This window comes from Stylophora pistillata, chromosome 13, assembly GCF_964205215.1.
Source record: "Stylophora pistillata chromosome 13, jaStyPist1.2, whole genome shotgun sequence".
Classification (NCBI taxonomy): domain Eukaryota; kingdom Metazoa; phylum Cnidaria; class Anthozoa; order Scleractinia; family Pocilloporidae; genus Stylophora; species Stylophora pistillata.
Window position 1 is genome coordinate 1,787,372 of NC_142531.1, and position 17,145 is coordinate 1,804,516.

Genomic DNA, 17,145 nt, shown 5'->3' on the forward strand with positions numbered 1-17,145 from the left:
CAATATGAACGGTAAGATGATATTATGTTAAATAAGCAGTAGACTGGATGTAAAATGCGAAACAATTGAGTTTGCGTGTGAATGTGTACATTTTCGAATAACTGACAGCACCGTCAAATCAGCTCATTTTATCCAATTTAAAATTTGATTAAATCGCGCAGAATCATTACCCCAAAAAATCCTATGGAGATCGAAAAGAACTACACTTCGCCTTCCAAAAGCCATATTTTCAGTCGATTATTTTATTTACCACATAGTTAAATAACGGGTTACTTTTGACCTATTTTTAATCTTGTTAGAAGGGGGTCGGATAAATTCAATTACATTGTGTAAATAAATGATCAAGAATTGCTCAAATTGCTGTCAACACATGTATTGATGTTGTTTTTCAAGATTTGGTACTTTTTATCGGTCCAAGTGCAGTGCGTTGTTTCACCATAAGGCCTATCTAACTTGAGAATATGAGCCCAATCAATTTTTTGGCCGTTGCAACAATATTTTGAAAATGTTCGATTTTTGGCCACATTTGCCCTTAAGTTCAACCTCTCTTCGTTTGTGCCTGCGAATAGTCACACAAGTTCAAACCACGAGTGATCGCAACGACGTTATTTATCGAGAAAAATCTGGAACTCTATTGGATTAAGAAGTGACGTCATATCGTGACTTTTAGAAGTTAGCGGGGGTAGGGCGTACTTGTTTTCTTGCGTCGTTGGAAGGGCGGCGGGGAAAAAAGGAGCAAAATTCTGTCAAGCTTCATGTGACGTTTTATTGTTTCTTCACCCATGCACATTTTAAAAAATATAGAGACAATCTTTTTTTTTCCCGTTGGATTCTGTTTATATCTACAATAACTGTATAAGACCGGTTTATAAATTAACCCTTTCAACCATTTCAAGGAAATTACAGTTCGCCGTTTCACAAAAAAATTCAGATTGAAAAGTTTACAAAATCCTTATTTACAGCTAGAAAGGGAAACAGAAGACATCTTTTTAACACTATCATACAAGTCTAAGAACTGAACGATCAATAAAATTCTTTGATTGATTGACACTATTTTGAGGTCAAGAATACAGATTGATCAATTGCTCTTCGATTTTTATAAACACTATTCACACAATGCTACTCAAATATCCTTATTAAATCGTAAAAACCAGAACTAGACTTAAGTAAAACCGATAATTAACGGTTGAAAAACTATACATCAATTTACAGGTGATAAATAAATTTGCCCCTTTATAGTGCGGCCAGAATCCTGGGACTTTTTCCATTTTATACATTTTTTTACATTTTCAATATTTTATATATTTTTCTTTGTTATTTTACGTACCTTTACAACCCATAAAATACACACGAAGAACACTACTTCGAAAGTTCAGTGCAGTTATAAAGATAGAAACACGTTCAGTGCATGTTGATTCGCCAAAAACTATCAAAAAGTAAGCCTTTTTCTATTTCTCATAAGCGATGCACCAGGCAATAGGAAATTTAGAAAGCAAGGATAATGATAATATTAATAAAATAAATAACCAAAGCATGGCGAAGAAATCTATCAAAAATCGATTCACCTAAGTGATGACAAAAGGTCTCTCTAACTTGAATTGTCGCTTCAGCGAGTCAAAGCCGAAAAAAGATTTCACACTCGAGAGAACCAGACCAAATTTTCTCTTGGAACAAGATTATTTTCATTTTAAAGTTATTCTTAGTAGCTCTTCATGCTAGTATATATTATTCTCTAATATGACTTAACAACTGCCTTTTTATAAGACGAAACGGTTTGTCCAATCCTACTTAGGACCAATTATTATAATCGGGTGGGAACAGCGGGCTCGTTTCAGCGGAAGAGTAGGAAGCAAACGCGTTTACACCTCCCCCCCGAAAATCTGACTGAAATTGGAATTGATTTTCTCCGTTGATTGAAGTTGTTCTTTTTTTGCCGTTTTTTACCGGTAAGAGCGCGCTGTCGTTCATGGCGTCTGCCAACGTTTCCACAAGTTGCTCCTCTTTATCCTCGAACATCTCGTTGTTTAAGCCTGGCCATGGGTCGTTCAAACTTCCTGGGCCATTGTCAACAATAAGTGGCATACTCCCCCCTAGATTGGGCGATGCGCATCCAGTGAACGCAAACTGACCTGACGGGGTGGGTACTGGATCCGAGCAAACAGGCTGCAGTCTCAAACTCTGCAAGTCCAGTTCTTCAGAGAAGAAACCCATTGAGTGACCATCCCTGTTAAGAGCTGCTATGGTGGCCCCACTGCCCGAGCCCCCTGACTTAAGGTCACCTAAGCTATGGGTGGATGAAGCAGATGAAGAGCCAGGTGGTTGGTAAGTCTTGAAAGAGAACTGTGGTCCCATCCATAGTCGTCGATGAGGGGCAGAGTGGGTCTCCATGTCTATGTTTGCCAGCCACTGATCGTCCGAGATGCGCGATTCACTCTCCTTGCCGATTTTCTTCTCTGAGAAAGACAACGGACTACATTATAATTTACAACGTTTCCGGTTACAGCTTAGGGTAAGCATAATCAAATTCCTTCAAGGAGAAAATGTACGCCCAAAGTTTGCGGCGCTAAGATAGCTATGGATATCTTTACACTGTTTGTTGTTTATGTAAAGCATTAAATCCGAACATATTGTCAATCTTGTGTCAGCAATGTTACCTTGATTGACGGCGTGGTTACTAAGCTCACAAGGAGAAACTTTTAAGCGGCCCAGCAACAGACCGACATCTTTGATCACGGGACTTTTGCTTTCAGGCCAAGTAACACACCTGCAATTACCAAAAACATGACAATGAGGACAAACATCAGAGCTGTTATGACGGGATCAAGGATTAGGCTTGAGCACCAGCGTCTGTTGTAGAATCAAAACCAAAGTGATCACGACTGGCCAACCACAAAAAATGCAAATGTTAAAGGAAGTCAATCGGAATACAGAAGAAAAAGACTTGAAGACAGTTTCAATCACGTCTGTTTTTGTGACGCGTAAGAAGCAAAAAAGAAGCAGCATTTTAAGTCTTATGTGACGGCGAAGCAAAGAAAACATTTGAAACAAGATAAAAGTCATTCCTACTCAGAGAAAAATAAGTCTTGGCTACAAAAGCGCGCGAAGAGAGGCCACATCGCCTCACGCGCCATCTCCAAGTCTCACACATACGTAACCACACGCGACAAGCATTACGTCAACACTTCCTGCCCAGCTAACGGAGGGTTTGATCCCGTCATACCTAGCAAGCGTCCACTGCGCTCTTCCAGTAGTGCTGAGATTCAAGGGGGTGTCGTCACTCTGTGGAACAGTTTTCACGGCCTGTGGCTCCAGAACGTACTCTGTCAAGTTCCCATGGAGGTCCAGTACAAAAAGCGAGTCAACAGGTGAAGATCTACACGGTTCTACAGAAAAAAAGGTATAAAGAAATAAAATAAAAAAACAAAAAAAAAAAATGAAAAACAATAACAAAATGGTTTAGCCTACAAACGAAGGTTCACTTTAGCTAAAGGTTTTGTTTATTTCTGACATATGTAGGGGTGACAAACTTTCGATTGTTTAAGATTCAAATTCAGTCTGTGGGTCATCTGGCAGCTTACTGACTCTCATCGGTGATTACCAAGTAACTTCTTGAAATATCAAAATTAATCTCGTAAACAGGTGATAGGAATAGACGAACGTATTAGTAAAAAGTGTGTTCTCTGAACACAACGTAGCACCGAAACTCAATCAAGAATGACACCAACTCAACTGTCTACATATCAGGGCACGCCCGAGACAAATGAATCAAAGATAATTTATCCCTTGGCGAAGCTGGCTATGCACTTTACCTGCTCTGGTGCTGTTTGGACTTCCACCTAACCATCCCCTAGATGGAGCAAACGTCATCGCGGCACCCACCGAATATTCCAAGCCCACACGGCCATTACACTTATTAGAGCTCTGGGCCGAACCAGTGCAACAGGGTCCACCGCATCGTGGGCCATCTGGTGTCCTTATTTGTGCTAAAGGTTGCACAAAGTAGGAATGAGGAAGGGGAGGGAGGCGGGGATTTACCAAACCATTGTTGCTGGTTGAAGTGGATGTCAAGGATTCTCTGGCCAGTGGAGTCCCTGTGGAGCTAAGCGGGCTTCCGTTGGGTGAGCAAGAAAGGTTGGGCCCTGTGCCGTTGCATGGACTGTGTCTGCCTGAGCCTGTAGTCGCCTGATCAAGGTCATCCAATCCAGCGCTGGTGTGGAACCGACTGCTGCGGTTGACCACGCGACGGGAGGAGTGGGTGCGGACTGTTATGGGACCTACGAGAAAATGTTGAGAAACTATGACATGCACCGAAAATCACTGACACTTCAGGTTTGCTGTTGCGCTTGATACATGTTAGATGAAAAGCCACAGTTTGCAGCTTGAAAGCGGCAAGTTTTTGCGTGAAAGATACAATAGCGCATAACGAGAGACAAATGTCTTCTTCTCGAACAATTTCAGGATAGTTTACTACAATTGTAAGCTAGAGAAACCTGAGGGAAAAACTTTGTTTTTTTCTAAGTTTGACTATTAAACCAGAAAATGTGCGCGAACTTCAACGACATTAAAGTTTCTTGTGTTTTTGATCTTTTATTTTTCTTCTGGGAGAGAACTGTTCTTTTTATGAGCTTACCTCCGTATGAAGTTATTGGAAAAACATGCACAGTGCCACGGACAGTTGATACAGCAACCCATCGACTGTCAAAGGAAAATGCCATTCCGTGAACCTGGGAAAAAGATTAGGACAAACATCAGATGAACTCTAATTTCGGCCGCTTTTCCGGTTCGCGATAACTCGAAGACTCTTTGGACTATGAAAAAAACTAACTGTCAAAGTTACCCCCCTCCCCTCCCCTCACCACAAAGACCCAAGAAGGACTACGACAAAATGAAAATTCCCGGATGATGTTATCACGTGTTTCAATGACACAGTGGTAAGAGCAGGAAGTACTCTTTAAAAACTTCACGAAGCAAAAAACAACAGTGCGACTTGAAGGTAAAAAATCACAAGAAAGTGTGCTCAGCTACTTTTACTTTATTTGGTGTACAGCCTGAACTTACTGTTGCAGTGGTGTCCCCTCTATGCAGGGTGTATAAGTGATGAACAGCGCCTAATGAAGGACAAATTGGATGTGGTAGAATATGGTACACGTGAAAGTTGTTTCCAAGAACGTCTGCAGTCAACAGCAGTGAACCACTAAAAAGGAAGAAACAACATCACAGGTGAGTTAAGGCAAAAAACAAAAACCCTAAACAAATAAGGGAAATTTTGAACGAGTGGTCTATTTTCCCACGAGTTTTTCATTTTAGGAACATTGAAAACATTGACAAATGAACAACAAATGAAACACAGACATACAAACGATGTTCACGGTATTACGAACAAACACACTGTTAGCATACTACCGTTTCTCAACTCGCTGTCAGTCTGTATTGAAATTTACAGTGTATGTAAAAGATAGGTATATCTATTTCAATTACTGTTATGTACTTGATAATTGTTCACATAATCACAGTAACACATATTAAAAAGTGTAGGGTTGATTTTTCAAATAGAATTCTGATAAACTTGTTTTCACCCTGTAAGATAAATTATTGACTAATGGATATACCTATAAAACACAAAAACACAAAACTGTTGAAAAATTAAATCTCACTAACATCAAAAATAGCAGGGACTTCTGTACATAAAATATCACACCTGGGGTCAAAGGACATGCCAGACAGGGGCTGTCCTGCATGGGCAAGAAAATGGGCCACTATGCCAATGCCTTCATGGTCATCCTCTTGTACACAGAACTACAATAAAAATGCACAAATAAATAATCATACAAAAGAATCACATTTCTCAGGTGGGAATAACATTTCTTTTCCATCTTTCCTGAGAATCAGTTTTGCCTTATTCTATATGATAACATTCCTATGAATTCCAAAAGAAAGTGTAAAAAGTAGTATCAGTATATGGATTCACTGCATAAGAAAATTAACCATACAAAGAGGCTTGCTGATGTTGAAAGACAATTACTTTTGACAACTGTACCTCTCCATTTCCAATTTTTTGTGTATCTATAATGGTTACAACTCCTGGTGTGATTGTGGATTTCTAAGGACAGAGCAAGACAATTTTGACAAGTCAGAACACAAGAGAACCAATCTATGGTTATTATTAGTACTATTAGTATTATTATTAGTATTATTAGGGGCCATTTGTACTGCAAGACTACCTGTGGGAGGGGCCATTTGTACTGCAAGACTACCTATGGGAGGAGCCATTTGTACTGCAAGACTACCTGTGGGAGGAGCCATTTGTACTGCAAGACTACCTATGGGAGGGGCCATTTGTACTGCAAGACTACCTGTGGGAGGGGTCATTTGTTTCAAGAGGGTGAGAATCATTTCAGAATTTAAACACCTAACACTCTCCATAGGAAAAAAAAATTGCTATGACTCACTTGGTTTAAATGGTCATTTGAAACTTCTGTTCCTGTCCATCGTCCTAAAATATATTGGAAGAACAACTGAAATCAGATGTTGTTTCACTACTTTCTTGGTTAAAAGAAAAAGACATGGTTGTGTAATAGTAATTGATACTCAAAACAAAATAATTGCATACCTAAAATTGTCAGACCCCTGGTGAGTGTCTGAAAAAAAAAAAAAGTCAATTAAGATCTGTTCTCATTTAAATGGCCAGCTTAAAGTTCATTAAATGTAACTCTGGTTTTCATTTACAGGTTCTCCTCTTTGCCCAATAATTTTCTGTATTCCACCAGAAAACAACTGTTTCAGTATTAAACTCAGTCAAGGATCTGGCAACTACAGTACAAGCAAGTTTGTCAGTCACTTTGTCAGGATGGTGATTACCACCACTGTCGATTGTAGATTTCCTGTATCCTTTATCTGTTTATTAATGGGTGTTCAGTAACATTTTAATATCTCAGTCTTCATTTCACTAACATTCTTAAAAAGGATTTGTTAAAGTTTCATCTGCTAATTTTTGTAATGCACTCTTTGTAATAACAGCAGTTTTACTGGCTATAAAATTATTGTAAATATTCTATCCTATCATACAAACCTTAGCAGCACTGATGACTGTGGCTGTATATGACTGGGAATTATCCCCACACACTCCCCCACAGGACTGATGATTAGGTACCAACTGACAATACAAACACAACACTCAGTGTTATTGCTTAGTCCACAAAATGTTGTGAAAATATCTGATTGAAGAACCAACACTTCGAGGTACCTTGCAATCTGCATATGCCAGCCATCTGGTATTCAGTGCCAAGGGGTTAAGGTTAGGGCTTGGGGCTGGGTAACAGCCTAAAATTGAGGTTAGAAGTGCTTTTTTATCCACATTTTTATACCAAAAATACTTGGTTCAGAGTTAACAGAGTGAACTGAAAATCTACCCAGTCAAGAGGTGACAATGTTTAGAACCATTTCCTTCACATTAAGTAGTATTTGTGGCTAAAATTTTATGATACACATGTGACTTGTCATACACTTCATTGAAAATTGCTAGTTTGAAAAATCAAGACTTTTCACAGTACTTTAATGTTACACACACAAACTACATCTGATCAACTCAAAATCCTGAAAGAAAGCTTTTGGTGGTGAGAAAATACATCATTCTGTAAGAAAAATAAATTCCTGATTATGTGCTGGGTTGTTATTGCACAGACTAGTGCATCATCGCAACCAACTCACTTTGATAAGATATTCAAAAGAATATACTTACTTGTTATGCAGAAACAGTTTTTGAAGGTACATGCATCAAAAGCTGCAATCTTTTCTTGAAGAGCAACAACCATCAATCTTAGTGGAGAAAATGTTTCATACAATCCTCAATTCTTCAATGTATGATTGAAAAATGTCATGGCACCAGAATGTCTTTGTCTAAAGTACGTCTTTAAGAAAGTATGATAAATCATTTATTAGTTACCTTCTATTGCACAGTACATCGTACACCTCAGACTTGAAGCCAATAGAGTGAACCTGTTCACCACTGCTAAGGGACCACAAATTTACGGTGGAGAATGGCAGGGAGGGGCTGCAGATACAAAGTTACGTTCATTTCAATTATCAGAGAATATGGATGACCTTTAAACATTTAACTGACAATTCTAGATCTGCTGATGAGATAACTTTCAGGTTTCTTTAACAATTGAAATGTTAAAAGCAATACTTCCAGATAAATGTTTTGAGTAACCTATTACTTTAATCAGTACCAATATGTTGAAAGACAAATTATCAAGAAACATAACAGTCATCTTTCATTAACTTACAAGGCAATCATAAACCTTAATTACCTTGCAGCATCACAGACAGCAAAAAGAGGTCTGACATCTGCAAATTCATCCTTTGACTTTGTTGCTAGAAGTGAAATGTTACCCTAACAATATCAGTGTTTAAATTGTGCAATATTACTGGGGTAGGATTTGAGAGAGAAAGAAATTGCCACTTGCCAGCTGACTATATCAAAATTTCATGCTTATCATAAATTCTTTTTGAGTTACATGTATATGAATACAATAGATGGCTGTGGGTAATTGTTAGTCAAAATCTGTGTATCTGACATGTATTATGCATCTGTGATGACATGTATCTGACATGAATGATGAGTTTCCATTGTAATGAATATTTTCAGTCCAGAATGGTTTCTGAATGAAATAATCTGATAGAGTATGTTGAGAAAAGAAAATCTTATTTCTGAGATGTTCATGGACCACTAAGCTCTGCAGCCACTTCCCATGAGAGTAAGCTATTAAAACTTACTGGTCGTACTGCAAAGCTTATCATATAATTCATACCTTCCAGTGGTGTCTTGAGCATGCGCACAAGCCTTACGGGCCCTTGACGAAGAGATAACACCTCCTGAGCTTCACCAGTTGACTACAAAATATTGAACATGAAGCAAGCCATTACAGTAACTACAACATCAAGTTAAAAAAAATAGCAAAAGATTGAGAAATGACCATTAAGCTACTGAATTTATAATAATTAATAAAATAATTTAATATTTATATTGCGCAAATTAACATGTTGATATGATCAAATGCACATCACAACACTTTTCGAGGGACTTTGGCCGGACTGCATCAGCAGTTTACAAACAATCGAAGGAAACTTATTTGAGGATGCCCCCTCCCCCCAATTCTCAGTAAACAGGCCAGACCACATCACAGTAATCTCATGAGTGGGTCCCCTGCCTAACCAAATTATCTAATTAATAGATGCAGGAGAAAAAATGCCTCTACAGATGCATCATTAAACCCATCAATCACCAAAGACTATACTTACTGGGATGGTCCACACATGAAAGCCATTAGTGTAACCAAGAATCAACAGTAATGGCACACTAACTCCTGATGAAATTTCTTCCTGGTTAAGTATATTATCTGTGAGATATAAAACAGCCCCATTATAAGTCTTAGCTTCAAAATTTATTGAAAGCTACAATTCTGAGTTCAAATATTTAAATTGTAGAAAGACAGTTTATCTGGAAAGCTGTTACCCTTTAAAAAGACATTTAAACAGAACTTTATTTTTTGTCTCTCACCATTGATGTCTGCTTCCTCAAACTTAACCCATAACACCCTCTCCTTCTCTTCTTGTTTAACTCCTGTTACAGCCTGAGGGTTAATACCGTAAAAATATAATTACCAAATGGACAGTCTAACATGCTGTTATTATCCTTCACCTTGAACCCTTCTAAACCCTTTTAATTTACATGTAATGAAACCTGTTGCATTGATTCACGGTTAAAAAGAAGAGCCTGGTTTATATATTTAAAACACCCTATAATGTCATTATCAAACTCTGCCACCCAAGGAAAAGGTCTCACACAATTCATCCCAATAGGAGACAACTGGCCCCAAACAGTAAATTTCAATCCAGATAAACCCTTTGTAACATTCACCGTCACAAAGAAAGCTATCTAATTCTATGTTGCCCCACCTGGGAAAGATAATGGACTCTTAAGCTCCAGATTTTACACTAACTCTCACATGTTAAAGCAAGAATTTTTATTGATATTTAAAGGGAACTCTTGCTAATAAAAACAAAGCCTACTGCCTTCTTCATTCACCTATTATTTCAGAATCAGTACAAGGTTATCAGAGATGATGTTTACACTGTGTCAAAATAAACAGAGAGTAACACAGCTGTTTCAGTATCAAAGTCTATCAATAATCAACAACATAACAATAACAACCCTGGTCCTGAAACAGAGAAGTGACAAGAAAGAAAAAAAAAATACATTTGAAAAGCCCTCCCCAATCCACCTCCCTCTAACTTACAAAGAATGACAGGGCAACCACTATGTAAATACACTACTCAGGAACAAGTTTTAGGAAGTTCCTAACTGAAATTTTATTGAATGTAAGTGTGCTTAAAGAATGCATGATTCATTCTGTCAAATTAAAGACTGAGATAAATTAACAACATCTTTAACTGGCTGATTCTCATGAGTTCATATTGACTATCACAAGTAAATCATATGATAATTGTTTGTTCACATGTGATTTTTTTTTTTGGCTATTCTTAACTCAAGTAAATATGAAATAAGCTTGTAAGTAGCAAACCACAACAATAGTTTAGTTTAAAAGAAATGACCTTTATAACCCTTGCTATTTCAAAGGTCACTGGTTTTTCTTGCTAGAGGCTTGAAAACCCATAACTGAGAGGTACTTTAAGAAGGATTTTGTTTTTTTGCTGATCTTGCAGGTTTTCTTTGTCAAGCACCATACAAAAGAAATCAAACAAACAAAAAAAGAAAATAAACTGCACTATAAAACTGTACTGCCTTGAGTACAGTATTAAACTCAACACTTGCTTTATACTTTGACCCACTCAAAATAAACATTTACATATCGTGGAAAATTGACCATGTACCTTCATACTGTATAACTTAAAAGGTAATATCATTTTTAATTCCTTTTCTGTGCCCTGCTGCTTTAACAGACAATTGCAAAATTGTTTCTTGGCAGAAATTTGAGTCACTTAAAAATGCAAAAAATTTTCCCACCACAACTCATAACACCTACCCACAAAATATGACTTCAGAAAAATTTTCATAGTTGGTCATAAAAAGATGACATCAAAGCCAAAAAGTACAACTGTTGTTTGAAGCATAAAATATCCACTTACCCTCTACTAACTCTGACTTCTTACAATTACCCCTCTATAAACCTTGGCTAAAGAATTCATGTGACTTAATCAAGATTAAAATATTTCCCACAGTGTATGATATTTCATACCATTTTGACCAATTACACTTTGACATCACAGTTGATACAAATTAGATAGGTTAAGACCGACTTAATATTTAAATGAATTCTACTTTGAACAAAAGCTTGAAAACAGTTTACAAATTTGACCAGAATTCAATGAGGACATTTAGGAAATGTTTAGAGACACTGGTCAATTGTGTGACAGTGAAAAAATTCTGTACATGTCTGTCACGTAATATTTTAGTGTATGGAAGTGTAATTTTATTTCAACGAGGAATATTGAGCTGAAGTCTAGTCACAAGGAAATTATTACCAGTACTAATATCTCCGAGATTTAAAATTACTTTCCACGACCACAGCTTAGGCGTCAAATTTTGTCTTTTTTTTTTTTCGAAAAGAAATCGAAAGGGAAATAATCACACCATGTTTCCAAAATGTATCCTAATTTTTTACTTAATTTTGAGAAATTAATTCGGGTACAATTCGACGTCCTGTTTAACTGTTTCGTTTTTGATTAAACCTATACTTTGACAATCACGACCAAATCAAGATGACTTCAAGGATGTTATTTTTATCTTTTAAAGGATTTATTGTAGCATTTGCTAAATTTAAAGGAAACGAAAAAGAGAAATAAAACCACCACACCTATTGTAGGCCCATTAACGATGGCAAGTCACGTACATGCACATGATTTTTCGGTTAGATTGATCTCGAACGCAACTGAAGTGGTTTTCTTTGTTGTTTATAAAATTTCTCGCATAAAAAAGGATTCAATGAACCTAAAATACCCCTCAAAATAAAAGCAAAACAACACAAAGGAGAAAAATAGTAGCAAATCGCCAACTAACATTAGATGACGTTATAGAAATACAAATTTTTTATTTCGAACAAAGAGCTTTACTTGCCTGAGGTACGACGTCTTGTAGGAAGTTTACCACGCTTTCCACATAGGATTTGTCACTGAAAAAAGCGAGATCGACATCATTTAAATGTTAAACGAGATTTGGAACTTCAGACCAAGCCAAAAGATTTAGTCAAATGGTTAAAAACCTTATGGCTTGAGGTCGAACGACAATCCCACCACCGCGCGAAATTCGCCTCGCAACTGAGTCCACAGACATCATCTAGAGCTAAAGAAAGCTCTTTTTGATCTTCACAACTGAAGATGAGGAAGCTAAGTAGCTTTTAAGCTTAATTTTGATTACGTTTCCATCGCCGTTTCTTCATATCGTCGCTTTGAACATCATTTTTGATGACCAAAACTCTGTTTTGGCGCCGCGTTACGTCAGAAAAAAACATTGTTTATCTGCCTCGTTATCAGAGTTTTGGAGAGGCCTGGGAACAATTGTAAAAAAAATTAGGATGAAATGTCTACAATGCGATCGATTGCCTGCTGTTTTCCGAATGGCTATCAGTTTAAATTAGGATTCTTTTTGTCTCCCCTAAGCAAAGAAATACCCAAAATGAAGACAAAGGGTGCAATTAAAATGACACTATTATTATTTCCGGGCGATTTTTATACATTTCCTTAATCATTAATAATGACAGACCACGTCCCAGTTTCAAAACAGGTCACGAAAATATAACGTTAGGTCAAATAAAAAAGTTGAATGATAAAAACTTAAAGACTTAAGCTCAATATGAAATGGGTAAGCTGGAGGCGGCATAAGAAGACCACCCAATCTAAAGATATTTGATTCAGTTTTCAGTCCCGATTTGTGTTTCGTGCAGATTCCCCACAATAGGGTGCCTCTCTGACGTCAAAGTTTTTTATCTTTTTTTGTGCTTGTGTTAAAATCTCTGAATTTATTTTGAATATTTTACCTTAGCTGTAGACCTAATTTTCAAAAGAAATCAAACATAGCCTTGTCAGTAATTATATTTGCCAAGTAATTTGCAATAATTTTATGTGAGTCTAGCCAACACAAATAAGAGCCCAGTTAGACAAAGAACTCCTAATCCCATTTATGACACGACCTTGAAAAGAGAACTTGCCGATTTGTGACTATGTCTATGAGTGTTTTTTAGCACTCTGGGGCTTCCAAATCAAGGCGCTCAGCCCATTTTACTGATATAAGTGATTAGCATCTAATTTCTCCATGCAGTGTCACTGGTGAATTCAACATTTAGATTATGAGAGTAAAGAAAACGATGCTGACTAACTCTTCCTTGTTAAACAAATTTTCCTTGTCAGCACTACAGAAAATGTATAGAGAGTACTATGGAGAACACAGAGACTGTTTTTGGAGTGTAAAGAGAAGGCAAGATTTGATAAGGGGACTTTTTCGATTTGGCATTTTGAGGTTGATTTTCACTATCGCGTCTATATACCTTGTGTAATTTTTTTGGGGGGGGAGTTGGAGAAGGTAATCTAATTTTATAGGGCCACCTTTGCACAATGAGGCACAAAACAGCTTGTTATTTCCGCGGAAAATGTCACTTTTCATGGTGAAGGTGGCTCTCATTTTTCCGCAGATAGGAGCGATCGTAATTCAGTTGGGTTTTACTAATCTTTCACACGCTTACACTTTGGATCCATTCGTAGTTACCCGCACGTAAACAGAGAGCGATTTTTTCTCTTTTTCTGCAGACGAAGTCCTTTTTTTAACCAATGTTCATGGTTTTCTGGAAAGTTAGGGTTTTTAGGCCCTGGGACTGTTCTTTTCTCTTACGAATGTGGAGTGGAAAAGTTTTCAACGGTCTTTCCAGTTTGAACAGAAAGATATGTTGAAATTATTGAATATTTCCTCTTAGTTAACAATATTTTAATCAGAGGAAATGTACGACTTCAGTTCACTCTTTTTCTCAAAGAGGAAAACCGCATGAAAAGTCATTTTTAACTCTCTGGACGCAGCCAACATTTCCAAAAAAAAAATTAAACAGTACAGAACAGAGACGACAAGCAGGACAAGTGGCTTTTCCAATTGTCCAGTACGTTCACCATTTACGGTAAAGTCTAATCAATCCTTTAAGTGTATCCCGTAACATTTTTGGGCGCAAGACGGGTTCCCTAGCTCGCTCATTGGCTATTGCCGAGAACAATTTTATCAAAAAGATTAAAACATGCGTGACACTATGTCACGTCCACTACTTCTTCCTTAATCATATTCTTCGTCGCTTCATTTGCTTTTTTACTTTTGGTAAAGCACACCCTTGAATGTAAGGAAATCCTTCAGGGTTGAACAGTACAACATCACTCCGAGGCTCAAACTTTGTAAAGATATATTTCCTCACTTACCGCTTACCTGTAAACATTATTTTATTCTACGAACCTGAAGTACATGTACGTGATTAAATTTTCAAATTCTAGACATTTGCATTAGCTATTTAACAAATATTATACCCAAGACTCAGAGCTCTGACGAAGGGCTAATGCTCAAAACGTCAGCTTTTTAACTCTTTACGGTGGCCAATTTAGAATTTCAACTTAGTTCCTATTACCAAATTACTTTGCATAACATTGTTTGATATGACGAAATAAGGAAGAGGTTTTCGTTCTTATTCAGTTTAATATACCTGTGACGTAGTGTAAACTAAATAGCATTTGATATCACTGAAAACTGAATCGAAAGATACTTACATACATACATACATACATCCTTTATTTGGTAAAGCAGGTTGAGGAAATGGCAGCTAATGCTGATGTGAACTTCACAATACACCCTCTTTATCAGCATACTTTGTCTAACTACATTTCTTCTCTTTACCTAAACTTGCAGTTTTATTTCTAGGGATTCTAACTAAGACAATTTTAGCAGATATAAAACTCAGTATTGAAAACTATACTAATACGAAGTTTCTACCTCTTACTACACTACGTCGCATAGAACGAAGAATCAATTATAGTTTCTTTCTAAAGAATAATTTACATTTTTGTCGCCTTCGTGATTTGCTATCGACCACCTAGGAATACGAACCTCTCATATGGATTCTTGATCATCTTCCGCCGTTTAAGAACGAATAATTACTGCATGAAGTCGGTTATATTACTTATCATATAAGGGGCAAAATTACTGAATTGTGATTGGTCAAGACAGAGGGCATTTTTTCTTAATTTTTGTAATTGCCCCGGACAAAATTACTTGAAAATGATTGGCTGAAAATCACTTAGCAACGGCTGCCAAGGTAAAGAAATTTCTGAATAAAGGCTGATAGTTTCGAAAGAAACTGTTTGGGACTGCGTCGGTGGGAGTAACGAAATAATTTGGATATATCAAAAAAGTTGAAATGGTAAACTGGCCACCGTAACAATTACAAAAGCTGACGTTTCTAGCGTTTGCCCGTCGTCGGAGCGAAGGGCTGACGCTCGAAAGGGCTAACGCTCCGATGAAGGGCTAACGCTCGAAACGTCAGCTTTTGTAATCGTTACGATGGCCAATTTACCATTTCAACTTTGTTGATATATCCAGATTATAGAGAAATTTCTGTGTGTTTTGTAACAATGGCGTCCCGTTTTGCGCGAGATCAGTAAGAAAACATTTTGCCCCCTATATTATAAACAAGTAATCACATGGTTCCGAGTAAAATTAAGGATTAATATCACGCGTGTTTTCGTAAGTTGCTGTAATTGCCCGAGTCGCGCGACTCGGGCAATTTCAGCAACTTCCGAAAACACGCGTGATATTAATCCTTAATTTTACTCGGGCCCCATGCGATTACCTATACTTACCATCCAAGACGCTCCGACCATCGCATCCGTAAATCATTCTTCTTTATGTATCAGTTATCACCTCCCATCGACTACCTACTCCAAATGAACCCTATTCCATACTTTTTTCGCATCACAGAGATTGTACCAACCATCTTCGAGGTTGCGTCGAGTTCGTTAAAGGACAGTGATTCCACAATATTACTTTTATTTGGCGCACATCGTCACTCAAGGCCAAATGAAATTTGCAATAGGACCAAGCTCCTCTTTGGGCGTAAACTATTACATCACGAGATCACGCAATCGTAGCGTCAGTAAAATTAGGAAAAAGTTTCAATTTTTTTCGAGGAGAGGATTTAACAAAAATTTGTTTTTGGTTGTTAAAGAATAATATGCATGGATAACACAAATACTGTAAAGAGAAGACAAGACTTCATAAGAGGGCTTTTTAGATTTGGCATTTTGAAGTTGATTTTCAGTATCGTGTTTATAAACCTCGTGTGATTTTTTTTTTTTGGGGGGGGGGGCGGGGTGGTGGGCTGGAGAAAGTAATCTAATTTTATAGGGCCACCTTTGCACAATGAGGCGCAAAACAGCTTGCTATTTTCGCGGAAAATATCATTTTTCGCGCTGAAGGTGGCTTTCATTTTTCTACAGATGGGAGCGATCATAATTTGGGTTTAACTGATCTCAGTTTCACACGCTTATACGCTGGATCCATTCGTAGTTACCCGCACGTAAACAGAGTGCGACTTTTTTCTCTTTTTCTGCAGACCATAGTTCCATCTATTAACTCTGTGCAGACGAAGTCCTTTTTTTAACCAATGTTCGTGGTTTTCTGGGAATCTAGGGTTATGAGACCCTGAAACTGTTCTATTCTCTTACGAATGTGGAGTGGAAAAGTTTTGAACGGTCTTTTCCAGTTTGAAAAGAAAGATATGTTGAAATTATTGAATATTTCCTCTTAGTTAACAGTATGTTAATCAGAGGATATATATGATTTCAGTTCACTCTCTCAATGAGGAAAATGGCACGAAAAGTCATTTTCAACTCTCTGGACGCAGCCAACATTGCTATATAAAAAAGATTAAAAAGTGCAGAACAGAGACGCCAAGCAAGGCAAGTGGCTTTTCCAATTGTCCAGTACGTTCATCGTTAATGGCAAAGTCTAATCAATCCTTTAACCCTGCGATGGACTGGCATCCCATCCAGGGGGGGGAAGTAGAAATACTCCTAGTCGCTTCATGCTACAGAAACAGGAGTTAA

At 37.4% G+C, this 17,145-nt stretch overlaps 1 protein-coding gene and 1 long non-coding RNA gene across 3 annotated transcripts; one reads left to right on the forward strand and one right to left on the reverse strand.

Moving 5' to 3' along the window:
• Window positions 1-741: 741 nt before the first annotated feature.
• On the reverse strand, window positions 742-16,054 carry LOC111345066 (BCAS3 microtubule associated cell migration factor). Of its 2 annotated transcripts, none has more exons than XM_088743116.1 (20): window positions 15,901-16,054; window positions 12,137-12,191; window positions 9,560-9,632; window positions 9,301-9,398; window positions 8,811-8,892; window positions 8,310-8,373; window positions 7,943-8,050; window positions 7,739-7,815; window positions 7,244-7,320; window positions 7,070-7,153; window positions 6,611-6,638; window positions 6,450-6,493; window positions 6,038-6,100; window positions 5,699-5,796; window positions 5,059-5,194; window positions 4,631-4,724; window positions 3,810-4,274; window positions 3,221-3,383; window positions 2,655-2,764; window positions 742-2,453 (listed from the first exon to the last, which is right to left on the reverse strand). In XM_088743116.1, the coding sequence occupies exons 1-20, from the start codon at window positions 15,924-15,926 to the stop codon at window positions 1,789-1,791; spliced, it is 2,610 nt and encodes an 869-aa protein (XP_088599242.1). In that variant the 5' UTR covers window positions 15,927-16,054; the 3' UTR covers window positions 742-1,788. The 2 variants fall into 2 exon arrangements, with proteins under 2 accessions (XP_088599242.1, XP_022808059.2); XM_022952324.2 differs by lacking the exon at window positions 15,901-16,054 and adding an exon at window positions 12,282-13,033.
• LOC111345075 (uncharacterized) lies at window positions 5,083-9,028 on the forward strand. The gene is made up of 2 exons (XR_015994621.1): window positions 5,083-5,220; window positions 6,729-9,028. It is a non-coding gene; the product is annotated as an uncharacterized LOC111345075 (long non-coding RNA).
• Window positions 16,055-17,145: the final 1,091 nt, after the last annotated feature.

Coding starts and splice junctions, on each gene's coding strand:
- LOC111345066 (XM_022952324.2), bottom strand. CDS start 12,355: ATGATGTCTGTGGACTCAGTTGCGAGGCGAATTTCGCGCGGTGGTGGG. Junction 8,051..8,309: donor GCTGTCTGTGATGCTGCAAG/GTAATTAAGGTT, acceptor TTGTATCTGCAG/CCCCTCCCTGCCATTCTCCA. Junction 4,725..5,058: donor GAGGGGACACCACTGCAACA/GTAAGTTCAGGC, acceptor TCTTTTTCCCAG/GTTCACGGAATGGCATTTTC.